General features: G+C 43.8%; 2 protein-coding genes across 2 annotated transcripts in view; both read right to left on the reverse strand.

Annotated features, from left to right (window-relative positions):
* Positions 1-23,673, reverse strand: part of IPP (intracisternal A particle-promoted polypeptide) — a 523,673-nt gene that overhangs the window by 210,232 nt on the left and 289,768 nt on the right. The gene's annotated exons all lie outside the window — the stretch shown is intronic.
* The window catches only part of BTBD19 (BTB domain containing 19), a 110,852-nt gene that overhangs the window by 20,705 nt on the left and 66,474 nt on the right, over positions 1-23,673 (reverse strand). Inside the window, exon 4 of the mRNA XM_060231737.1 lies at positions 18,263-18,322. Coding sequence (XP_060087720.1) covers positions 18,263-18,322 — 60 coding nt within the window. The remainder of the gene's footprint in view (positions 1-18,262; positions 18,323-23,673) is intronic.

Raw genomic sequence — 23,673 nt, forward strand, 5'->3', positions numbered from 1 at the left:
ATAGGGGATGTGGGAGTTGTAATCATTTAGTGATTCTACGTTATGAGACACATGACTGGGCCTCTTAATCTCTTTCATAACATTTAGTTAAATACAATGCATGGTATGATGTGATCACACTGGCCTGGTCTCTATATCATGTCACTTCACTTGCTGTCAGAAAAGAGCAATGCAAACTATAACTTGATCCCATCACATTTATGCATTGTGTTCAGCTTGACAATATGATAAATATTGAGCAGAGGGACATAGTAGTAACCATCCCAACATATCTGTTGCCAGACACTCTGTATGGAAAGAGATGATTAAGTATTTCTGAATAATTAACAGAATTAAAAGGTGTGAAGTTGTACGTGTAGTTTAAAACAGAGGTCCCCAACCAATGGTCCATGGACTGGTCCCAGTCCATGGCCTGATAGCAACCGGGCCACGCCACCTCTTTCGCCCACCTGGGACCTGGGCAGATGAAAAAGGCAGCATGGTCTTGCTCTGAAGCTGCCTCCCCTAGCAGAGGAGCCAGCCTTGTCGCAAGGTGGAGCAGCCTCGCAGCCTCTTTTGCCTGCCTGGGGCCCATGCAGGTGAAAGGGGTGGCACAGCCTCATTCTAAAGCTTCCTCCCCTTGCAGGGGAGGCAGTCTCAGAGCAAGGCAATGCTGCCTCTTTCGTCCACCCAGTCCCGGATGGGCAGAAGGGGCAGTGTGGCAATGACCTTCTCCTACCCCTCCTACCTTCTCCTACCCCTTATTTAAAGACCCATGCCTGATCTGCAGGGGTCTTTAAATAAGAGGGGGAGGAAGATTGGCTGCTTCTGCCCTTTGCCACCTAGCAGGGAGGTGGCAGAAGCAGCCCGAGGCTCCGTCTCATTTACAGACCCTCATGGGGAGGCAGGAACAGAGGCATGGGTGGGGGACAGCCTGGGGTGGGGGACAGCCTGGGGTGGTGAAAACCCCAGCACTGCCCCTCCTCAATCCCTGAAAAAGCTGTTTCCTAGGAAATCGGTCCCTGGTACCAAAAACCTTGGGAACCGCTGGTTTAAGACACAGACTCTGTTTGCTGCAGAGTTATTTTTTTAAAATCACATGAACATTCACATACTCAAAAGCCTGTCTAAAGGTAGAACATGCAGATGTTCTCCAAGTAATCTAGTAGTGAGACATCTGTGAAATCTGCCCTTCATATCATGGTCTAAAAATTCCCATGATTAGCATCCTCCAGAGAAGCAGAAATATCTGAAGATTCAACTTTGAGGACTTTCTGAGGGCATGTTAATATGGTGTGTGTGTCAGGGGTGTTTTTTTTTTAGCAGGAATGCACAGGAATGCAGTTCTTGCTGGCTTGGTGACAGTGGGTGTGGCCTAATATGCAAATAAGTTCCTGCTGGGCTCTTTCTACCAAAAAAGCCCTGGTGTGTGTTTGTGTGTGAGAGAGATACAAGGCAACTAGACAATCAGTTTGCACATGGCATACATAAAGTGCTGGTGTTTTGCTTTACTGCTTCCCAATGGGGATAAAACCACTAACTGATCTATGAGATGCATCCCAGGCTCAATAAACATGAGCTGTTGATGGGAACCAGGGAGAGAAAGAAAATTTTTATTGCCGTGCGCATATACAAAAACAAGATATTTACAGCAAGCCACACTGACCTCACAGTTGTTCTCAGGATGCATCAGTGTCACCACACAAACAAGTGTGCAACTCATAACTGATTATTTCAAAAATGGAAACAAATGGCCACAGTAAACAGTGACAACTTGTCAACCCACCTATAACCACAGAAGTATTATTGTTATTTCCACCAATATCAGACTCACTAAAGGAAGAATGTAATAAAGGAGCTTTCAGGGAGCTCAGCCTCCACTAATGGCCAGAGGAATTCTGAGACATGGATATTATCACCAGCCTGATTTAGTGCATACCCCATCAGGGAATATCATTTCTCCTTCAAGGACAGTTCTCTGTATCACATGGGAATGTGCAGGAACTTCACTAGAGGGGATCTGGAATGATATTCTCCCAAGAGGATGTAGGCTACACCCCCTTCAGAGAGATCAACTAGTATATATATTTTATCCTTTGCAAAATTAGATACCATAACTGATTTCTGAGTTTTAATAAGAAAATTAACTTATGTCATGAAGAAATCTAAGTGCAGGAGGCCTAAAGTCTGTTTGCACAATCCTGGAAGAGCAGCATGGATGCAAGTATCAAAGAGTTACAACAGGAGGAAGTTTACATCAGAACGTAAGCATGAAATTGGCAGAGCAGTCCCCTGAAAGTTGGGCACAACTCTCTTGCTCTGCTGACTCTGAATAATATAATTGAGCCTCCTCCTTCCAGGCTATGACATTCAGTGCAGCCAATACACAATCTCTGCCTAGCACTGGTGAAGGCCTAGGTGTCAGGCCAATGACATGCTCTCTGTGAACACATTGCATGTAATTCAGTGTGTAGAACAACAGACCAAAAGAAATTGTCCAGCGTGTGCTGTGGGGAGCTGTTTGCCTTCACTCCAATCCAAAAAGCCTCCTTCTTTCCTTAATAGCTGCAGCTGCCGATTTGTGGGGAAAGGAAAGAGATAGGATGGGAGAGACTTTAGATCTATTATGATCTTTGGGACATCACAAGGCAGGAATGAACACAGAGCAGAGGAAGCCTCTACTTTCCTGTGGTAAACTAGGAGTCATCCACCCTACTGTCAGGAAGCATATGGGGTTCCATGGTTAGCAGAATCAAAGCAACTAGACAAGACAGAAGACACTTTGAATAGTCTTTCCAGGCTTGAACTATAACATCTTGGTTTTTATCTCTGGATTGCTGCTTTCATTCCCTTTGGTAAGATCACCTTTCTTTTCTGTCCTAGCTCATCTAAGGCAGAGGCTCTGACACAAGTGGTCCATCCCAGAATGATGTAAAAGAAGTTGTCATATTGTTGATTTGGTAATGAGCATGGGTAAGAATGGGAGAACAGAAAGGGGATTCCATCCACAAGATTGTGTGGGAGACGGATAGAATGAGACAGACATGGGAGAATTTGACACACATCATCATGTTGATGACAGTTTCTGGTGAAAAGGGTTTGCCTTGGCCACAAAGGTCATCACAACATATAGGGAGGTTTTCTTCTCTGAACTACATTGCTCTTTTTGTATCAAAACAAGAAGAGGGAGGGAAAACCTATGAAGTGTGAACCCACAGTTCTGTTTGTAACTACCTACAGTTTTCACTACTCGAGCAACCACATTTTATTTTAAAGTCACCTACCACTTTCTAAGAGTTGGGATAAGGGATGGAAGTTGGAACTAATCTGAACATGTGTCTGAAACCACTGCAACAGCTAGGAATGCCACTGTATGTACCGATCAATTACTTGTTGATGTTTCTGAATTCCTGTTGGCATGAACTATGATGAAAAAATTAATACTATACCGATAGCCCATGCTTATGTTGATCATTTTAAGAACAAATGCAGATTGAGAAAACTTAGTGATTACAAATGTCCATAGTAAGTTTGAAATCAAGTGTTTTGGCTAATTCTATTAAGAATGATCAATTGTATACATACAATCTCTACACAGTCCTAAGTCCAGATAGTCATTACAAACAGGAAATGTGTGAAAGTGGCATTTTTAGCAGTTAACTCTGGAATATGAGTACTGTGTTTATGGTTCAGACTTTGCCACAGTACATGTGGAGGAATGCAAACATTATAAATTAGTATAGAGTCACTGCAGGTCTATATATCACCCCCACTTCCTGCTATGAAATCACTTCCCTAAGGGCATAACTACATGATACGTCTGAAAGAAATCAGGTCACAGGTGCTCTGTTCACTTGGTGCTATGATGGAGTACTGAGAGAAGGGACAAGAAGATTCCAGTTTCCCTCCCACCTCAGAAAGCAGAAAGGAGGAGGCTTCGGGCCCTTTTTCTCTCACTCCACATGCTGAGTGAATGAGTATTCCTTAAGGTCAGGGGTCATTTTGTACAAAAATAGGTAGTGGAGCTCATCCAGGGATTGTTATGCAGCTGCACATACTATTCAATGGACATGGAACTCTCAGAAGGAGGAGGTGGAACTCTCAAAAAGGTTCAGGAGCTATGCTCCGGTGAGCTCCCACTGAATCTGAGACCTACTTAAGGTGAATTCCTTTGATGTACCCTAAGACTAAGAGCCCCGTGGCGCAGAATGGTAAAGCTGCAGTACTGCAGTCAGAGCCCTCTGTTCATGACCTGAGTTCGATCCCAGCGAAAGCTGGTTCAGGTAGCCAGCTCCAGGTTGACTCAGCCTTCCATCCTTCCGAGGTTGGTAAAATGAGTACCCAGCTTGCTGGGGGGAAAGTGTAGATGACTGGGGAAGGCAATGGCAAACCACCTCGTAAAAAGTCTTCTGTTGTGAAAGCAACATCACCCCAGGGTCGAAAACAACTGGTGCTTGCACAGGGGACTACCTTTACCTTTAAGACTGGAGAGCTTGTTGTTCAGGGGCAGATCAAATTATCTGCTGGGCAGGGTAGGGTGGGGGAGATCAGTGTACTAACAGTGTTTCCTCTAGCCTGGCATGTATAGGAATCACAACAGTGTTAATTCCTACCATCTTTGAACACAGTGTTGTGCCAGTGCCATCAAACAGAGGTATTAGAGCACTGATCTTTGACTAGGTGCAGTGAGAGTGGATGCCTGAAGCAAGACTAGTATATTTCTCTCTATGTCTAATTAGTGCTGTAATAGTGGTACTTCCACAGTAATCCAGGCAGAAGCCAATCTAAAAACCAACACCATCTAAAGTGATTAATCTATTTCAGCTCCACCACTTCAAAATGCTCCTGCAGTAATTTAACTAGGAAGCGACATTTGGAAATGAAAAGTGTATGGGCAAGTTTAAGGCGATTCATCAGGAGAGGGGCACACAGCACCCTCTATGCTGGCTTTGTTGAAGAATGTTCTAACACGATGAGAACCATGGCACAAAGAAGCTGCTGTGAGAGATTCTTAGTTCCAAATCTATTAGAGATACTTAAGTCATCCCTTGAGGACAGGAGTAGAATCATAGAATTATAGAGTTGAAAGAACTTCCAGGGTCATCCAGTCCAACCCCCTGCACAATGCAGGAAATTCAGAAATACCACGGGGGCCCTCTACATTCACAGGATTCGCATGTAGGCAGCATTTGAAACAGTTTATTTTTATGAAATGTCTTCAGGATCCAGATTTCAATCTCTCCCCCCTTTGCCCGCCTCAGATTCAGGGCTCTTCATCCAGACAGAAGATTTTTGAACTTTCCATTCAACACTTCTGCACTAGACCAGAAATGTGGGTATTTAAAATATTTATACCCTACCTTTAACCAATAACCAGGTTCAAAGTAACTTACATTCAATTCAGTTAAAATTAACCAAAAATTAAAAAACAACAGCCTATCATATCACAACAACCAAAACTCAAATTCTTTTCCTTGCCCCTTTTCCTGAAAAATTTGTAATGAGAAAGCCCTCTTAATTTCCTTGCAACAACAGAAGAAGTTTGGACAGCAGCAAAGAATGAGTGTCCATTGTTGGGTGGAGAAATGACAAGGAGAAACTGATGTGAGGCAATACCTGGCAAACAGGACCATATGGGGAGAGAGCGTTCTTTAAAAATAAGAATGAGCACCTTAAACTGCTAGAATGTCTATACCAATAAAGATTTTGACTGATTGAAACTGCTACAAAGATAACCTGTGTGTACTCATTTTAGAACAACTACTGTAATGTTGCAGGAAAAATTGAAAATTAGTTTTAAAACAATTTTTATTTTGTAACATATGGTAACAATATCTATTTCTTGCATCATTAATAACTTCTTTTTATCTATCCCATATAACCACCCCTCCTCCCGTTACTTGACCCCCGCCAGTGTTATTTACTTAAGATACTAATATTTAAAGGTACTAATAAAAACAAAAATTAATATCCTTCTTCCTTCTAATACTTAATCATTATCAAAAATCGTCCAATGTCCTTTTATTTTCCACTCTTTTTCTATATAACTTCTAAACTTTTTCAACTCCATCTTAAAAACTTCTCAATCTTAGTATCTTAGAATTCTTGTTAATTTGTCCATTTCACTCCATGTCATAACTTTTACAATCCAATCCCATTTCTCTGGTATTTTTTCTTGCTTCCACAACTGCACATACAATGTCCTAGCAGCTGAAAGCAAGTACCAAATTATAGTTCTATCTTCTTTTGGAAATTGTTCCACTTGTAATCCCAACAGAAAGGACTCTGCAACTTTCTTAAATTCATATCCCAAGATCCTAGAAATTTCTTGTTGAATCATCTGCCAATACTTTTTTGCTCTTTCACAAGTCCACCACATATGGTAGAAAGAACCTTCATGTTTTTTACATTTCCAGCATCTATCTGGCATCTTATTGTTCATCTTTGCCAACTTTTTAGGAGTCATACCATCTATACATCATTTTAAAACAGTTCTCTTTAATACTGTGACATGTCGAAAGCTTAATAGAATTTTTCTACAAATATTCCCAAGTTTCCATCTGTATTTCTTTATTTACATTAATTGCCCACTTAATCATTTGAGATTTCACTACTTCATCTTCCGTAGACCATTTTAAAAGTAATTTATATAGTTTTGAAATTAATTTTTCATTATCTCCAAGCAAAACTTTTTTCATTTCTGTTTGTTCTTTTCTTATTCCTTCAGTTTTAATATCTTTTCCCACCAAGCTCTTTATTTGTTGCATTTGAAACCAATCATATTTATTATTCAGCTCTTCAGCAGTTTTCAATTCTATTTTGCTACTTTGTATTTTTAATAGTTGACTATATGACATCCACTTTTCTTCACCCGTCTCAGCTGTTATTTTTATTACTTCTGCTGGCACTATCCATAACGGCTTTCTCTCATCCCCATATTTCTTATATTTCATCCACGTATTTAACAAATTGCTTCTTATATAATGGTGAGAAAAAAAAACATTCATCTTTTTTCCCATAATACATATAAGTGTGCCAGCCAAATTTATTTCCATGACCTTCCAACACTAAGAGTTTTTTGTTTAACAGCATCACCCATTCTTTTATCCACACTAAACAAACTGCTTCATGATATAGTTTTAAATCTGGTAGTTGGAATCCTCCTCTCTCTTTTGCATCTGTTAAAATTTTCATTTTAATCCTTGGTTTCTTCCCAGCCCACACAAACTCTGAGATTATTTTTGCCATCTATTAAATTGTTTACTGTCTTTCACAATCGGAATAGTTTGAAACAAATACATTATTCTTGGCAGAATATTCATTTTAATTGCAGCTATTCTGCCCAGCAATGACAAATTAAGTTTATTCCATTTTATCATATCTTCATCCATTTTACGCCATAGCTTCTCATAACTGTTTTTAAACAAATCAATATTCTTCATTGTTATCTCCACAGCCAAATATTTTACCTTAGAGGTAACTTCACAACCCGTTAGGTTCTGCAGTTCCTTTTGTTTATTTACCTGCATATTTTTACATAGAAGTTTTGATTTTGATTTTTTGAGTTCCCCATATTTTTGTATTTTAGCTAACAACAAAGGTGTTACTTGTATGAAATTTTCATTTATAAACATTATATCATCTGCAAATGCTCTATATTTATAAGTAAATCCTTTTACTTTTAATCCTTCTATTTCTTTGTCTTCTTGGATTTGCATCAGTAAAATTTCAAGAGTCATTATAAACAACAGTGGCGAAAGTGGACAGCCTTGTCTTGTACCTTTGCTAATTATCATATCTTCTGTAAGATCTGCATTTATACATAGCCTTGCACATTGTTCAGTATATATTGCTTTTATCATTCTTATAAAGTTTCCCCCCAAAATCATTTTCTCCATTACTGCAAACATAAAGTCCCAGTTTAAATTATCAAATGCTTTCTCTGCATTTCCTATGGAGGAAAGGCATTGAAAATGTGATGGCCAGAACTCCCTTTGGAGTTCAATTATGCTTGTCACAGCCTTGATCTTGACTCCACCCCTAATGTCTCCTGACTCCACCCCCAAAGTCTCCTGGCTCCACCCCCAAAGTCCCAAGATATTTCTTAAATTGGACTTGGCAACCCTACGCAGGACTCAAACTTTGTTCAGCTGTTTCAGACCACCACAGCTACCCATATTTTGTACCAGTTCAAGTTTGCAAGCAGACCCAAGTAAAACATGTTACAGTAGTTAAACCATAAGGTTTTAAAAGCATTGATCAGATTGGCCAGAGTGGTTAGAGGACATGTAATGAACCAGATGTAATTCATAGAAGGTGCTTCTTGCCACAACTCCAACTCATTTATAAGAGTCTATAAGCACCCCAGATTCTTCACCAGATTCACAAAAGATAATTTCATGCCTTACAAGAGAAACAGATCCTTTCTCTCAAGAACATCAGCCCTACCAACCAGTACTGCCTCTGATTTGTCTGGGCTAAACTTCAGGTTGTTTTGCCTTACTCACATGACCACAACTTCAACATATCTGTTCAACACTGCAGCATCTAGGGCACAAAGAAATACAGAGGTAGGAGTTATCAGCATACTGATGATACCTAACTCCAAAGCTCTGGACAATTTCATGTAGTAGGTTGACTTGAATGTTCAAGGGCATTGGCAGCAATACTCTGCTGCATTCTGCAAGTCAGATCTTGACCTGACAGAGACTGACCAAGAGAGAGATCTTGGGGTCGTGGTTGATAACTCACTGAAAATGTCAAGACAGTGTGCAATTGCAATAAAAAAGGCCATTGCCATGCTTGGAATTATTAGGAAGGGAATTGAAAACAAATCAGCCAGTATCATAATGCCCCTGTATAAATCGATGGTGCAGCCTCACTTGGAGTACTGTGTACAATTCTGGTTACTGCACCTCAAAAAAGATATTATAGCATTGGAAAAAGTTCAGAAAAGGGCAACTAGAATGATTAAAGCAGGGGTGTCGAACTCTTATGTTATGAGGGCCGGATTTGGCATAAATGAGACCTTGTCGGGCCGGGCCATGTGTGTCATAAAATGTAATGCCAGGTAGCGAACATATAAACTATATCAAGGGGGCGCAGACAAACACAATTTTTTTTTACTTAAAACATTAGCACTCTTGCAATATTTTGTTTTACAATCTGATAAATGTCATCTCTTGCATCAAAAACTGCAGACAATGTCTGTGTTGTACCAATCTTGAATATGCTGTTCAAGCGTTGTTCAAGTGTGCACATCTATAAGTTGCAAACCTACTTTTGATTTATTGACATTCATTACAAAGATCTCATAGTCAATGCTTTGAGCCTCAGACCCAGAGGAAAACATGAAGCAGCTGGGCATTGTGAGCTTTTGTACATAAATTGCTTCATATGCTGGTCAAGATTATGTGAAGGCACCATGGGCACAGACTGAGGGCTATGTGCTTGTCTGCAAAACTATAGTATTTTCCAGAAAAATAACTACAACTTCTATGCAGCAGTACAAGAACAGAGACAGTCATGTACAATGATTATTATCAGCGTACTATCTGGGAAGTCTAAATTCAAGATCCCCAATCAAAGGAAAATGTGAAAGAAAAATCTATGGAAATTTCCTGGGTAAACCTGGGCTAGACACACACACACTCAGCCTAATGCTAGCTTGTTGTTATTTCTCTTCTAAATAGTTCACATACTTTCCTATTGAGAAAGACTGGAGGGCAAGAATACAATGAAAAAGATGAGGGGAAGCCAGCTGCACCCATAACAAGCCCAATAAATCTCCCTCCCTCCCTCTCTGTAGCAAGGCAAAAAGCTCATACCTTCAATAAAACATTGCTAGTCTTAAAAGTGCTGTTTGTATTTCTTCCGATGGTGAGGACTGGGCAGAGGAGGCTGGAGCTCTTTCCTTCCCTCCCCCAGGGCACAAGGAGAGGGAGGAGCCTCAGCCAGGAAGGAAGAGAGGCTTGACTCAGTAGCTCTGCAGAATGATTAGTTGAGTCTGGCAAACTTAATCACCCAGCAGAGATATAGAGCCAGGCTCTTTCAGTGGCTAAGGCTCCTCCTCGTTCCTCCTCCCTTTGGGAAAAGGGAGGGGGAGAGAGAAGGAGCAAATGAAGACTGCTTTGCTAGCAGGCTGATCGCTGGGGAGAAACACAAAATGGCAATCAGACACAGAAGGCAAGGGAGAATGAAGCAGACAACAGCCAGTTGCTGGAGGGCCTGATTAAAACCCTCTGCAGGCCGGATCCAGCCTGCGGGCCACATGTTTGACATCCCTGGATGCAAGGGTTGGAACACTTTTCCTATGAAGAATGGTTAATACGCTTGGGGCTCTTTAGCTTGGAGAAACGTCGACTGAGGGGTGTTAATATAGAGGTTTACAAGTTTATGCATGGGATAGAGAAGTTAGAGAAAGAAGGACTTTTCTCCCTTTTCTACAATATGAGAACTCGTGGACATTCAATGAAATTGCTGAGCAGTCGGGTTAGAACAGATAAAAGGAAGTACTTCTTCACCCAAAGGGTGATTAACATGTGGAATTCACTGCCACAGGAGGTGGCGGCAGCTATGAGCATTGACAGCTTCAAGAGGGGATTGGATAAGCATATGGAGCAGAGATCTATCAGTGGCTATTAGCCACAGTGTATTGTTGGAACTCTCTGTCTGGGGCAGTGATGCTCTGTATTCTTGGTGCTTGGGGGGGGGCATAGTGGGAGGCCTTCTAGCCCCACTGGCGGACCTCCTAATGGCACTTGGTTTTTAGGGCCACTGTGTGACACAGAGTGCTGGACTGGATGGGCCATTGGCGTGAACCAACATGGCTTCTCTTATGTTCTTATGACCTCTTTGATTGCCTTTTCCATCAGTATGGGCACCAAGAGCTTCTAAAAACATTGCAGGAGCTAATAACTATTCCATGCTGTAAGAGATGTAATAAAAGAAAATGATCCATTGGATAAAAAGCATCCAAAAATCCTATAGGATCAGCAAGGACAAAATGCCTTTATCAAGCTGGAAGGGGAAGATTGTCTACTCTTCAGCTAAAAATATCTTGATCCCAAAATCAGATCTGAAACCAGACTGAAATGGATGAAGGGCAAATGTATCATTCTGGAATCCTCATAGTTGCTGTGCCACCACTTGCTCTATCGCATTGTCTGAAAAGGACATGCTGGAAACTGGTCTGCAATCCTATACTTTATCTAATGAATTTATGCATAGAAAATGTGCAAGCAGGTGCTTAAGAATCCACCTCAGGTACTGGATCCACCTTCAAGTGATATCCAGGTCAAAGAAGATGACAGAAATTATATCTGCAAAGAAACTTACAACAGTATCACAACAGCCAAATGATTATCAATAGCAGGGTCAAAACTAGGTCTTATCAGTTCACAAACCAACTAAGCTAGGCAAGATTCAGCTGAGAAAAAATGGTCTTTGCAGCCGTCAAAACTTCCTAATAGGCCTGTAAATGGGCTTCATGGCATGCTTTGTCTTCTTCCAGTAATGCTAAAGAAATCTCATAACCCACTTCATTTCCTCTAACTACCTCTAACCATGGTGCTAGGCATATATTTGAGGACACACTGGGGGGCTCTGTCTAACACTCCAGATACTCCATCATTCCAGATACACATTAGGGCTTTGACAGAGCAATTGTCAAGATTCTTAGAATTAGAGTAGAATTCTAGCATATAGCCTTTTGCATGGGAATTAAAATCCGGCACTGTACCATGTTTATCATAGTCACTTTGAAGTCCTGAAATGCTGAAATGAAGCCTCTTGATGATAAAGTCCTCCAGGAAGTGATTAGGGTTGCCAAGTCCAATTAAAGAAAAATCTGGGGACTTTGGGGGTGGAGCCAGGAGACATTGGGGGTGGAGCCAAGAACAAGGATGTGACAAGCATAATTGAACTCCAAGGGAGTTCTGGCCATCACATTTAAAGGGACAGCACACCTTTTAAAATGCCTTTCTTCCATAGGAAATAATAAAGGATAGGGGCACCATCTTTTGGGGCTCATAGAATTGGACCCTCTGGTCCAATCATTTTGAAACTTGGGGGGTATTTTGGGGAGAGGCACTAGATGCTATACTAAAAAATTGGTGCCTCTACCTCAAAAAATAGACCCCCCCCCAGAGCCCCCAATACCCACGGATGAATTCCCTATTATTCCCTATGGGAATTGTTCTCCATAGGGAATAATAGAGTGCCCAGTAGACATTTCCCTCCCCCCCACGCTTTCTAAAGGGGGGAGGGCCTCCAAACCAGGGAATCCCCTGCCCCCTCCCTCTCTCTCACACACACAAATACTTACCAGATCTTCTTCCGGAGAACTCTTGCTGTGAAAACGAAAGCAAAAGAAAGGGAGGGGCCGTTCTCCCAAGCCCTTCCTGCTTCCTGCCCAGCCTTAAAGGGGCATACATTTTACAAACGGCTCAGGAGCTCTATAATTACATGAAGCCTACAGGTATGTTCTCCCCCCCCCTCCACCTCCCGCTTCCCAATTTTTGAAGAGCGGGAGATGAGGCTGCGAACCCAGGGGTCTCCCGCCAGAGCGGGAGGTTTGGGAAGCCTAGAAGTGATCCTTTGGATGTTCAACCCTAAGTCCAAGATTAGCTCTGTCAACTCTACTAGAACATTTTTCACAAGGCATCCGTGACACTCCAGGAGATTTGGGAAGTTCCTAAACATTGTAGATGGCATGGCATCATGGTGTCTGCACCACTGTCTCTCCACCCCCTTCATTCTTTTCTCCTGCTGTTCCATCAAGCAAGTGCAGGGGATGGAACACAGGGGTGGGAGATTCCTCACCATGGACAGTTGCCCACCAGTGGTGAACAACTGGTTAGCTTATACACAGATTGTTATAATATATATACTGGTGACAGTCAAGTTGGCCAGATCTTTGGATATTTAAATCTGGTGACTGGAGCAATTGAACTAGCAAGATAGATCTTTCTACAAACCTGAAAAGGGTCCTAGGTTTGCAGAAAAAAATTGAAATCTAAAAAGCAACACACAACATGGGGGGGGGGGGGTGGGTTGAAAAGCCCCAAAACAATAAAAGAGTGCCTGTAGCTTTAAGCAACTGATTCCCTCAGCAGTTGTTGCTAGGCAACCACAGTATTACAAGCTTGGTTCTGTCATTAAAGAGCAGGGGGAGGATCAGGGCCCTTTTCAGGACTATTTTGGCCTTTGAGCTAGGATTCATTGGGGCTAGGCCTAATTAGAATTGGCAGCTATAGGCTGGGATATTCCTGGAGAATTTTGTGGGGGAGTCTGAGGAAGGCAGGGTTTTGTGAGGGAACCGGCATCAGTTGGACATAATGCCATACAGTCCACCCTCCAGAGCAGCCATTTTCTCCAGGGTGACAGATCTCTGTCATCTTGAGTCCAATTGTAATTGTGGGAGATCTCCACATCCCACCTGGAGGATGGCAACCCTAGGCCTGGCAACAACCTCTAGGTGACTTGATACCAACTGACTTGCATTACTCAACTAGGCCTGGCTGCTTGTGTTAGCAGTTAGACCCCTCCTCCCGCTGAGGGGCAGTTTATAGGCTACAAAGCCAGAAACACTCCTCTATACATCACCCCAAAACCTTAAGTATAGGGCACTACTTGTGCGAAAGAGGACCAAAATGGATGCCAGTCAGGCACAGGCCTGGGAAAGCAGTTTTCAGCGTGTAAGTCAGAACAGCTGGCTGGCTACTACCCCCTCCTTGCCCTGTAGAGATGCTTGGGTCAACCATACACTCAGGAATAATTCCTTCAGAACCCAAGCCTGACATCCCATTCACCCATTACCTTTGATTAAGCAGCAATCAATCAATGCTTAAGTCTATTAATCTTCCCTTTCACCCTTTCCATCCAGTGCTCCTATGGCCATAAGAACATAAGAGAAGCCATGTTGGATCAGGCCAATGGCCCATCCAGTCCAACACTCTGTGTCACACAGTGGCCAATATATGTGTGTGTATATACATATATATATATACGCACACACACACATATACATACACACACACACACACACACACTGTGGCTAATACCACTGATGGACCTCTGCTCCATATTTTTATCCAATCCCCTCTTAAAGCTGGCTATGCTTGTAGCCTCCACCACCTCCTGTGGCAGTGAATTCCACATGTTAATCAAACCTCTCCCACCTCTTTGTCTAATCTAGTAGAACAATCAGGTCATTGCCCTCTGGCAGTGAGTCAACCTGCCTCAGAATGTGTTTTGCCCTATAAATATGTCACTCTGCTGTCCCAGCAGTGAGTGTGTGTTCTTGGAATCTCCTCACATCCCCATTTGTGTTTGGGTCCTCTATTGCTTCCCAAAATGTTTGCTGTTTCCTTTTCAAGTTTGCTGCTTCCTCAGACCTCTTCAGGATTGGTAATTATCACCCATTCCTACAACGCTTTCTCCTTTTCCTCCCTGATGTCCCTTGTTAACTCTCGTAAGTGTTTGCGAGTGCATCCTTGTTTTATTCTGTTTTCTTTTTGTTTCAATAAAAACCCTTCCTGTAAATAACAGCCTGGTTAGTCTGAGAGTTCTCATAGGAACAAATCCCTCCCCCCACAGAGAGAGCGAGAGAGAGAGAGAGAGAGCGAGAGCGAGAGAGAGAGCGTATACTGCGGTCTGAGCTCCCTGCTCACGACCTGAGTTCAATTCCAGCGGAAGCTGGGCTCAGGTAGCCGGCTCAGGTTGACCAATCCTTCCAAGGTAAGTCAAATGAGTACCCAGTTTGCTGGGGGGAAAGTGTAGATGACAGGGGAAGGCAATGGCAAACCACCCCGTAAAAAGGTCTGCTGTGAAAACGTTGTGAAAGCAACGACACCCCAGAGCTGGAAACGACTGGTGTTTGCACAGGGGACTACTGCGCCATGGGGCTGTTTTTACACACACACACACATACACACACATACTTCTGTGTGACACACAGTGTTGGACTGAATGGACCATTGGCCTGATCCAACATGGCTTCTTGTATGTATGTATGTATTTCTTGTAGAGAAGGCCCAGCAGGAACTCATTTGCATATTAGGCCACATCCCCTGATGTCACCATTGTTTCACATAGGGCTTTATAAAGCAAAAACCCAGCAGGAACTCATTTGCATATTAAGCCACACACCCTGACACCAAGCCATCCGGAACTGCACTCCTGTGCATTCCTGCTAAGAAAAATAAAACCCTATCTATCTATCTGTCTGTCTGTCTGTCTGTCTATAGGTGGAGATCTCAATTATCCACCTCTTCCTCCATCTCCAAGCTAATTCCCCCAAACTTAGTGGAGATTGCCTATTTTGGGTAATATGTGTGACTGTTCAACAGCAGCCACCCTATAAAACATTGCAATGTACCTCAGAATGGTATGCCATAGACTCCACCCTCCAAAGCAGCCATTTCCTTCAGGAGAACCAAGGCTGCCAACTTCCAGGTAAGGCGTAGAAATCACGTGGAATTAAAACTGTTCCCCAGATGACAGAAATCAGTTCCCCTGGAAAAGATGGCTGCTTTGCAGGGTGGACTCTATGTCATTATACCTGCTGAGGTTTCTTCTCTCCTCAAACTTCACCCTCCCAAGGCTCCACCCCCAAATCTCCAGGAATTTGCAAACCTGCAGCTGGCAATCTTAAAGGGAACTGATCTCTGCTGCTGTGCTGACCATTGGGAGATCCATTGTGATTCCAAGAGATCTCCAGGTTGACAACCCTAGAAAGAGAAGGACCAGGAAAAAGGGAGAGGCTATGGGGCTTTCAGGAAAGGGAAAGATGATATAGTGGGGGAGAGGCAAGTGAAATGCCTCCTGCAAGTCCTTGCAGGTTCCTGCTTGTTATATAATATTCAATTGCCAGTTTTCCATTTTACTGAAGGCAAGCAAGCAAAGTAGTAACAAATGAATTTTGATGTAACTGTTATTAAATGAAGCATGACTGACAATCTGTACAGTCCATATGGGTCCTGTGAGCTTGAATAAGCAGGCATCTGGCCAGCATGGGGTACAGCTGTGGTCACATTTGGTATACAAAACTGGGATAACTGTGCATCCAAGACTGTCATGTAGACATCTGAAGAACCATCATTCCTGATAGGAGCCCATGTGGCAACTTTGGTCAGCACAGCAGCAGCACCGCCACACAGCACCAAAGGCTACAAAAGCTCATTCCACTTCTGCTTGCTCACAGGCAGGCTTTCCCCATAGCTCCTGCAGCCTGTGGAACAGCCTTGCAGAAGAAATGAGGAAGCACTTTGTGCATGCATGATGGTATCAGCATTTGTGCCAGGATCACAACCTGCAGCAGCTTATCTTTCAGAGATTCTTTTAACAGTGGCTAAAGGCTAGCAAGGAGTGTGTGTCTGTTTGATACTCAAATAAGCAAAATAAAGGCAGGATGGGCATACCTGGCCCATGGTTCAGAGTCTCTTCAAAATGCATGCTCTTACTGATTCCTTGGATGATAATATCAGACACATTGTATTGTGGGCTGGAGTAGCATTGCATGGCTGGATACATGACAGACACTTTATAGCACAGTGCTTTCTTTAGCCATGAATGAAGCTACACAGAACAAAAGGCTGGCTGCTTCCCGAGACTAAGGTCAGCACAGGATCTTTTGTTACAGCAAAGCTCCACATCCTTCAACCCTATGATGAGAGGTGGGGGAAGATTTGTTGCTTTACAATGTGGGGACAGGGAAACCCTATTAACATCTAGAGACCACCTTTTCCCCACTAAGCAAAAGAAACAAAGCCAAGCAGAATCAGAGTGAAGCAAAAGAAATAAAATACCCTGTTTTATTGTGTGTATTTTTCATAGCTGCTGAAGACCCACAGACCGGCTGCTCCTGAACTTCTGCTGCTGAATTTGGCTTTTGTGATGCAGCTGGTGTGCAATCAGCCAGTGAGACTCTCTGTCAGCCTTAAAGTGGCAGGTGTTTACCAAATAAAGGCCACAGCACAATAAGAGGCCTTGGTGAGGTCCCGTAGCAAGAACTCATTTGGGGGAGGGGGAACTGGATTGCAGCTTCTCTGGTGCCCTGCAAGGGACAGCACAGTCAACAGGGGGGATGAAAGAGAAGGCAAGCATCATAAAAATTATACAAAGCTTTTTGATGCTGAGCTTGTGTGCTGGATAAGCCATTTTTAAGGAATCATTATTTCTTCCCTTCTACATCATGCAGTCTCCCCACTCTCCCAGATCCTCTTCCCCAAACCTGAGAATTAAGGAATTCTCTCCCCACACCCCCCACACAGTCGTAATAAAGCAGTGAGATACTTGGCCTTTTGTTTGATTTTTGAGATATGCACTCCTGCAGATGGAGTCAGTGTTAGAGAGGGAAAGATTCTTTCTAGTTCATATTTCTAGTAATGGAGGAGGAAACATCAAACAAATTGAAATTAGCAGTGGACAGATATTTTCAAATGGAGGCAAACAGTATAAAATAGCAATTGTCCTGCTACCAAATCCAGAGTAATTTAATGCTGTACTCAGAGCAACAAATTCCTTCTTCGTAAGGAAACTGCTCCAATCCCTTGATGTTGCTTTCTGGAACTTTTCCATCACTAAATGGTGAAATCCTAAGAAAACTTTCTTGAAAGCAAGCCCCATTGATAGGATTCTAAGTAGGCATGTTTAGGATCACATTGACAATATTCTTTTTGACACACAGCAACCAGAAGTATAGACAATGCTCCATGTTTGAACACACACCATAGATCTATACAAGAGCATTATCATACTGGCCATCTGGAGTTTCTTGGAACTGCTGATAGTCAGTAGATTTAGAGGTACCTAGGCAAAATTAATATTTTGAATTCTCATGACTTTTCCTTTCCATGCTGGCTTCCATAGGCCCCAAAAGTTCCTAGGCCCCACATTTTTTAATAGACAGCCTGCAACGCTCTCACAAGCAATGTCTTGTGCATGGTAGCATGGAAGTATTCTTTCTCACCATAGGCAACTATTTACAAAGTAGCTGACCCAGCCTTGATGCTTCCTCACATCCCTTAGCATCCATGTTGTAGCATAAGGTTCCTCACTACACATGCTTATCAATTTTTACATCTTCTCTTCTGCCCCAGGACAAATAACCCCTAGCCCTTCACCCATCAGTCATTGGAGCTTCACATCTTTAAAGAGGAAGCAGGATGAATATCTACAAAGCAAATACCACTGGATCATTCATTGGTTGCCTCTGCTCTTCAATCAATCATAGGCTGTAGGGACTGGCAGACAGAGCAGGGTTGGGAGTGATACAACTCACCTGTAAGGCCTCGCAGGCCTGCTCCACAGTCAGTGAATCTTTGATGAATTCAACACATAGCTGAAACAAAAGAGGTTGAGAAGGGTGAGAGTGAGTGGAGAAAAACTTCTGTGCATGCTTGCAGCACAGGCAACCATTGCAGAGAGTCAGGTCTGTTGCCGTTCCTGACCAGACATCTCTCCACTGTTGGATATGGAACTTACATTCCTATTTTGAAATCTCATCTCTGCACTAGGCCTGTGCTCCTGTTTGATATTCACTAAGGTTTTCTAAACAATCATATGGCCAAATTAGGATTGTTTCACATTATCACCTAGCAAATTGACTAAAAACCAGACTATTTTCTCTGCCTCAGAAAATCCAATATACATCCACATCCCTACTACCTTCTCCAGATACTATGTTTGAATCATACATTATCAAGACTGACTGGCTTGGGGTTTTTTCCCCATGGAGAGAGAGGGGGGCAAGGTTCTCTCCCAGCTTCTAGTGTGTGAAGAAATAAAGGTCTAACAAGAGAGTACAGTTTCTCTGCAATATGTTGCATGCAGTGGAATGTGAAGTTTATTCAGAAGGGTTGTGGGAAGGTCATGGCAAATGGAGCCACAAGGTAGTGGGGGGAAAGAAAAAGATATTAATAGCTGTCTTGGTTTTCATGAAAAATCAGCAAACACTCTAAACTCTGGAAAGGGGAGAAGTTAGAGAATTATTGTTATGCTATATTTATGCCTCCTGCTGCAATATTTAGCAATTGGAGAACCAGATACTCTCCAAATGAACATATGTAGACAAGCTAATGTTCTCTCAGTCCCATCATGGGGCCTAAGCAACATCTTCAAGAAGCTGAGTGAACAATAGAGACCTATCCCAGCATGTGCTCCTCCAGGCAAGCCTAAAAGATGGTCAGAAACTCTCAAGGAGGACCAGAAACAAAGATTCAGATTAAATCTACCAAATGAGTAATGGTTTGAAACTTGAAGATGCTATGCAGAAAAACACACACACAAACTTTAAAATATTAATAAGCAGGGCCTTTTTTGTAGAAAAAGCCCAGCAGAAACTCATTTGCATATTAGGCCACACCCCCTGATGCCAAGCCAGCCGGAACTGCATTCCTGCTTTTTTTTTAAAAAAAAGCCCTGTTAATAAGTAAATGCTAGAATAGAGATTGCCACACTGACAAAAACAGCAGTTCATCAGTGATCAAGACTGATGTAAGAGGAATATGGGAAGGTCAATCACACTGGAGTGACGTCTTCCCTCTGATAATAGGAAAAGGTCACCTCTGACTATGACAGAACTCAAAATAACCCCTCCTGTGCTTGCAACTGAACACTGGTTTACAAGTGCCAATGGATCAAGTCTCATACCATGTTCTGTAAAATGTCATTTTTGTCTTCTGACATGCTAGTCTCACACACATTTAACTATACCAGAACCCAGGTGTCAGTTTGCATGGAAGACTGACTGCAGACTGCATAGAGGAGAAATGTAGTTTGTTTTGAAAAGAGGAACCTGTTTCAATCATAAGCCTCTCTAAATTAAATATTGCATTCTTAATAAGGCAGATTTGTGATGATTATCAATAATGCAATCTCTTGGGATAATTTAAAGAGTGTGATATGTAAAATGGAGACTCAAGCAGAAAAATCATTTTGAAATATTTTATTTCTAGGGGGACATCAGATACAGAGAGCCTTTCCCCATGTCTCCCCCTCTCTTACAATTTTATTGAATGTGTGTTGTCTGCTGACTGATCGCACAATAAGTAACTCCCCCTAACACCTTGTGCTACTGATTAACTGACAGATGCACACAAGAACAGGTTCTTTCTTGAAACGTGAAAGATAAGAGCACAGAAATGTGGCTTTTATTAGCTCTGGTATGCAGAAAGGTAGCCACCATAATGGCCATTATAATGGCCAAGGTGGAGAGAAGTTTTAGGCATCAAGAATATTCCTAAGTATGCTCTCTCTCTCTCTCTCGGCTTGGCTTCGCGAACGAAGATTTAAGAAGGGTGCAATAGTCCACGTCTGCTGCAGGCTCGCTGGTGGCTGACAAGACCAATGCGGGACAGGCAGGTCCGGCCACAGTGGCTGCAGGGAAAAGTCTGATTTGGGGTTGGTGCTGTAGCAGTGCGATTCTTCCTAAGTATGCATACTCCTGATTAATGACAAGATGCAGCTTTCCCCCATTTTGTTCTGCTCTGCCTGAACATGTTTTGATTTGTCTTGTGTAAGTTATTAGATTTTCAAGTTATACAGCTTGGGGAAATAGCCAATGGATTCATTCTCTGGAGACACAGACAGCCAGTTTGGTGTAGTGGTTAAGTGCGTGAACTCTTATCTGGGAGAACCGGGTTTGATTCCCCACTCCTCCACTTGCACCTGCTGGAATGGCCTTGGGTTAGCCATAGCTCTGGCATAAGTTGTCCTTGAAAGGGCAGCTGCTGTGAGAGCCCTCTCAGCCCCATCCACCTCACAGGGTGTCTGTTGTGGGGGGAGAAGATATGGGAGATTGTAAGGTGCTCTGAGTCTCTGATTCAGAGAGAAGGGCAGGATATAAATCTGCAATTCTTCTTCTTCTTCTTCTGTTTACATCTTAGACCCAATTTTGCCACTACCTGGTTCAAAATTAGATAATTAAGTCAAGGAAAGATATTTGAGAATTCTAGATGTAAGAAGCCAATGCATAAAGCAGGCCAGCACTTTAAGGAAATGCTTGCATGGAGGTTTGTATGTATTCAGTTCTGATGCATAGATTAAGGGCAGCTGTTCCAAAAATATGACAATCACTTTTATAGAGAGAGAAATATCTCAGGGGACCTAACTGAATGTTATATTTTCCCTGAGGTTGTCCCCAAGTTGAGCTAGGGATGCCAACTATGTTGGGAAATTCCTGGAGATTTGTGGGTAGCCACTGGAAAGGCTGAGGTTTGAGGAGGGAAGCAGCCAAGCAGTGTATAATAGGCTTTCCAGCCTCCACGTGGGGCCTGGAGATCTCCTGCTTTTACAACTGATCTCCAGCTGGCAGAGATCAGGGTCCCTTGGAAAAAATGGCTGCTTTGAAGGGTGGGCTCTATGACATTGTCCCATGCTGAGGCCCCTCCCCTCCCCAAACCCTGTCCTCTCCTGGCTCCATCCCCAAAGTCTCCAGGTATTTTTTCAACACAGACCTGGTAACCCTAGGGCATAATGCCATAGAGTCCACCATCCAAAGCAGCCATTTTCTTCCAGGAAACTGATCTCTGGAGTCAGCTGTCATTCCAGGAGATCTTGACTCCACCTGATGGCTAGCAGTCCTAAACTGCATAGAAAAGCTTGTTCAGAGTTTCATGCTTCTTGGTTATACACAGGCCCAGTTCAGATAAGGACCACAGCATGCAGAGAGAGAAGACTTAAACCTCCCCCCCACCCCTCAATGCTGATTTTGTGATTTGAGATAATACAGGGGGTTTCTATTTGCCCCAGTGTGGAAATGTAACATGCAACACATCAGTAGACAGTTCTGAGATGAATTACACCTGCATTTGCCTGGAAAGCATGCAACTTAAGGACATGTTTCTCCACCTGACATAGGGACATCCTAAGAGAAAGCCCTGGTAGTCTGCACAGTAAATGAAGGGAAACTGTAGAATCAACAGAGGCAACATGGTTGGAATGTGGTTAGATCAAATTGCAGCTGACATAGCGATCCTGTAGGGCAGGGGTGTCAAACATGAGATCCACATGTCAAACCAGCCCCCAAAGGGCTTCAATAAGGCCCGCAGGGCTCTCTTCTCCCCCTGCTTGTCCTCAGGCTAGATATTGCTCCTCCGCCCCCCCCCATTGTAGCTAAATTTGCTCGCAAAGCGCGTGCGTGCACCAATGATGTCATGATGACGTAATCAGCGACATTGGTCAAATTGGTGATCCTGACACACACACCCCGACTTTGCAGAGGCCGCCTGAGCCTCAGGAAGCCGCTGCAAAGTGCTCCCCTCCCCTGCCAGACTTTGCGAAGACTTCCCGAGCCTCGGCAAGCCTCCACAAAGCGCTTCCCCCACCCGACTTTGCAAAGACTTCCTGGGCCCTTCTGCTCCCGCCCCCCCCCCCCACACACACCTGGCAAGCCTCCGCAAAGTGCTCCCTCCACCACCTGACTTTGCGGAGGCCGCCTGAGCCTCAGGCAGCCTCTGCAAAGCGCTCTCCACCAAGGCAACCATCGGCTCCCCCGTCCCGATCAGCCTTCCTGCAACGGGCACTCCCCACCCGTTGCAGGAAGTCTGATCGGGACGGGGGAGCCGATGGTTGCCTTTCAAGGCACACTGGATGCAAGCCCCTTTCCCAGATCATGCGGGGGAGCCAACGGTCACCTCCCACACACCTTGTAAGGCACACCGGATGCAAGCCCCTTGCCCCACTCAGCCTTCCTGCAATTCAGGAAAGCTGATTGGGGTGGGGTAGCCAAAGGTCGCGTCCCACACACCTTACAAGGTGTGTGGGATGCAAGCTCCAGTCCTGTTCATGGGGGGGGGTTATAGAGTGTTTTGAGCCCGTCCCTGTGGCATCGGTCCCATCGTTGTGGGGCCCAGGGGGCCGGTGCAGCGGCACGCTGAAGCAGCCTGTCGGTCACTTCCGGGTTCCTGTCCTGCATCTCGACCTGTGTTATTAGTGACAGGCTGCTTCGGGACCGATGCCACAGGGTCGGGCTCGAAACACTCTATAACCCCTCAAAAGAACAGCAGTCTAGCTCGCTTCCCCCGAGCCCTGCCGCCATAAGCCTCAAGGGGGCTCATTTTGCGGCATCTCCCGGCGGGAGGGTGGCACCCGCATGGGACACATATCAAATGAAAGAGGGGGCGCAGGGCTATCAGAAACAGCCGGCGGAGGGAGTCGGGAGACCACCCCACTGGGGGATCCACACCCCGAAAGTGATGAAGGTGGCGCAGATAGAGCCAACAGAGCCAACAGGACAAAATAAATAGGCTGCATTATGCAGCACAGTTGAGAAAGTGCCTTATCCCATATACTGATGTAGTATATACAGGATCTGAGAACAAAATTGCACCAGAAGACACAAACACAAAGCTCCCTTACACTGAATCAGTGCTTGGGTCCACGAAAGTCAGTATTGTCTACTCCAGTCACAAACACAAAGCTCCCTTACACTGAATCAGTGCTTGGGTCCACGAAAGTCAGTATTGTCTACTCCAGTCACAAACACAAAGCTCCCTTACACTGAATCAGTGCTTGGGTCCACCAAAGTCAGTATTGTCTACTCCAGGGGTGGCCAGAGGGAGGGAGGGAGGGAGGGAGGGAAGGAAGGAAGGAAGGAAGGAAGGAAGGAAGGAAGGAAGGAAGGAAGGAAGGAAGGAAGGAAAGAAGGAGGGAAGGAAGGAAGGAAGGAAGGAGGGAAGGAATGAAGGGAGG

This window comes from Heteronotia binoei, chromosome 2, assembly GCF_032191835.1.
Source record: "Heteronotia binoei isolate CCM8104 ecotype False Entrance Well chromosome 2, APGP_CSIRO_Hbin_v1, whole genome shotgun sequence".
Classification (NCBI taxonomy): Eukaryota; Metazoa; Chordata; class Lepidosauria; order Squamata; family Gekkonidae; genus Heteronotia; species Heteronotia binoei.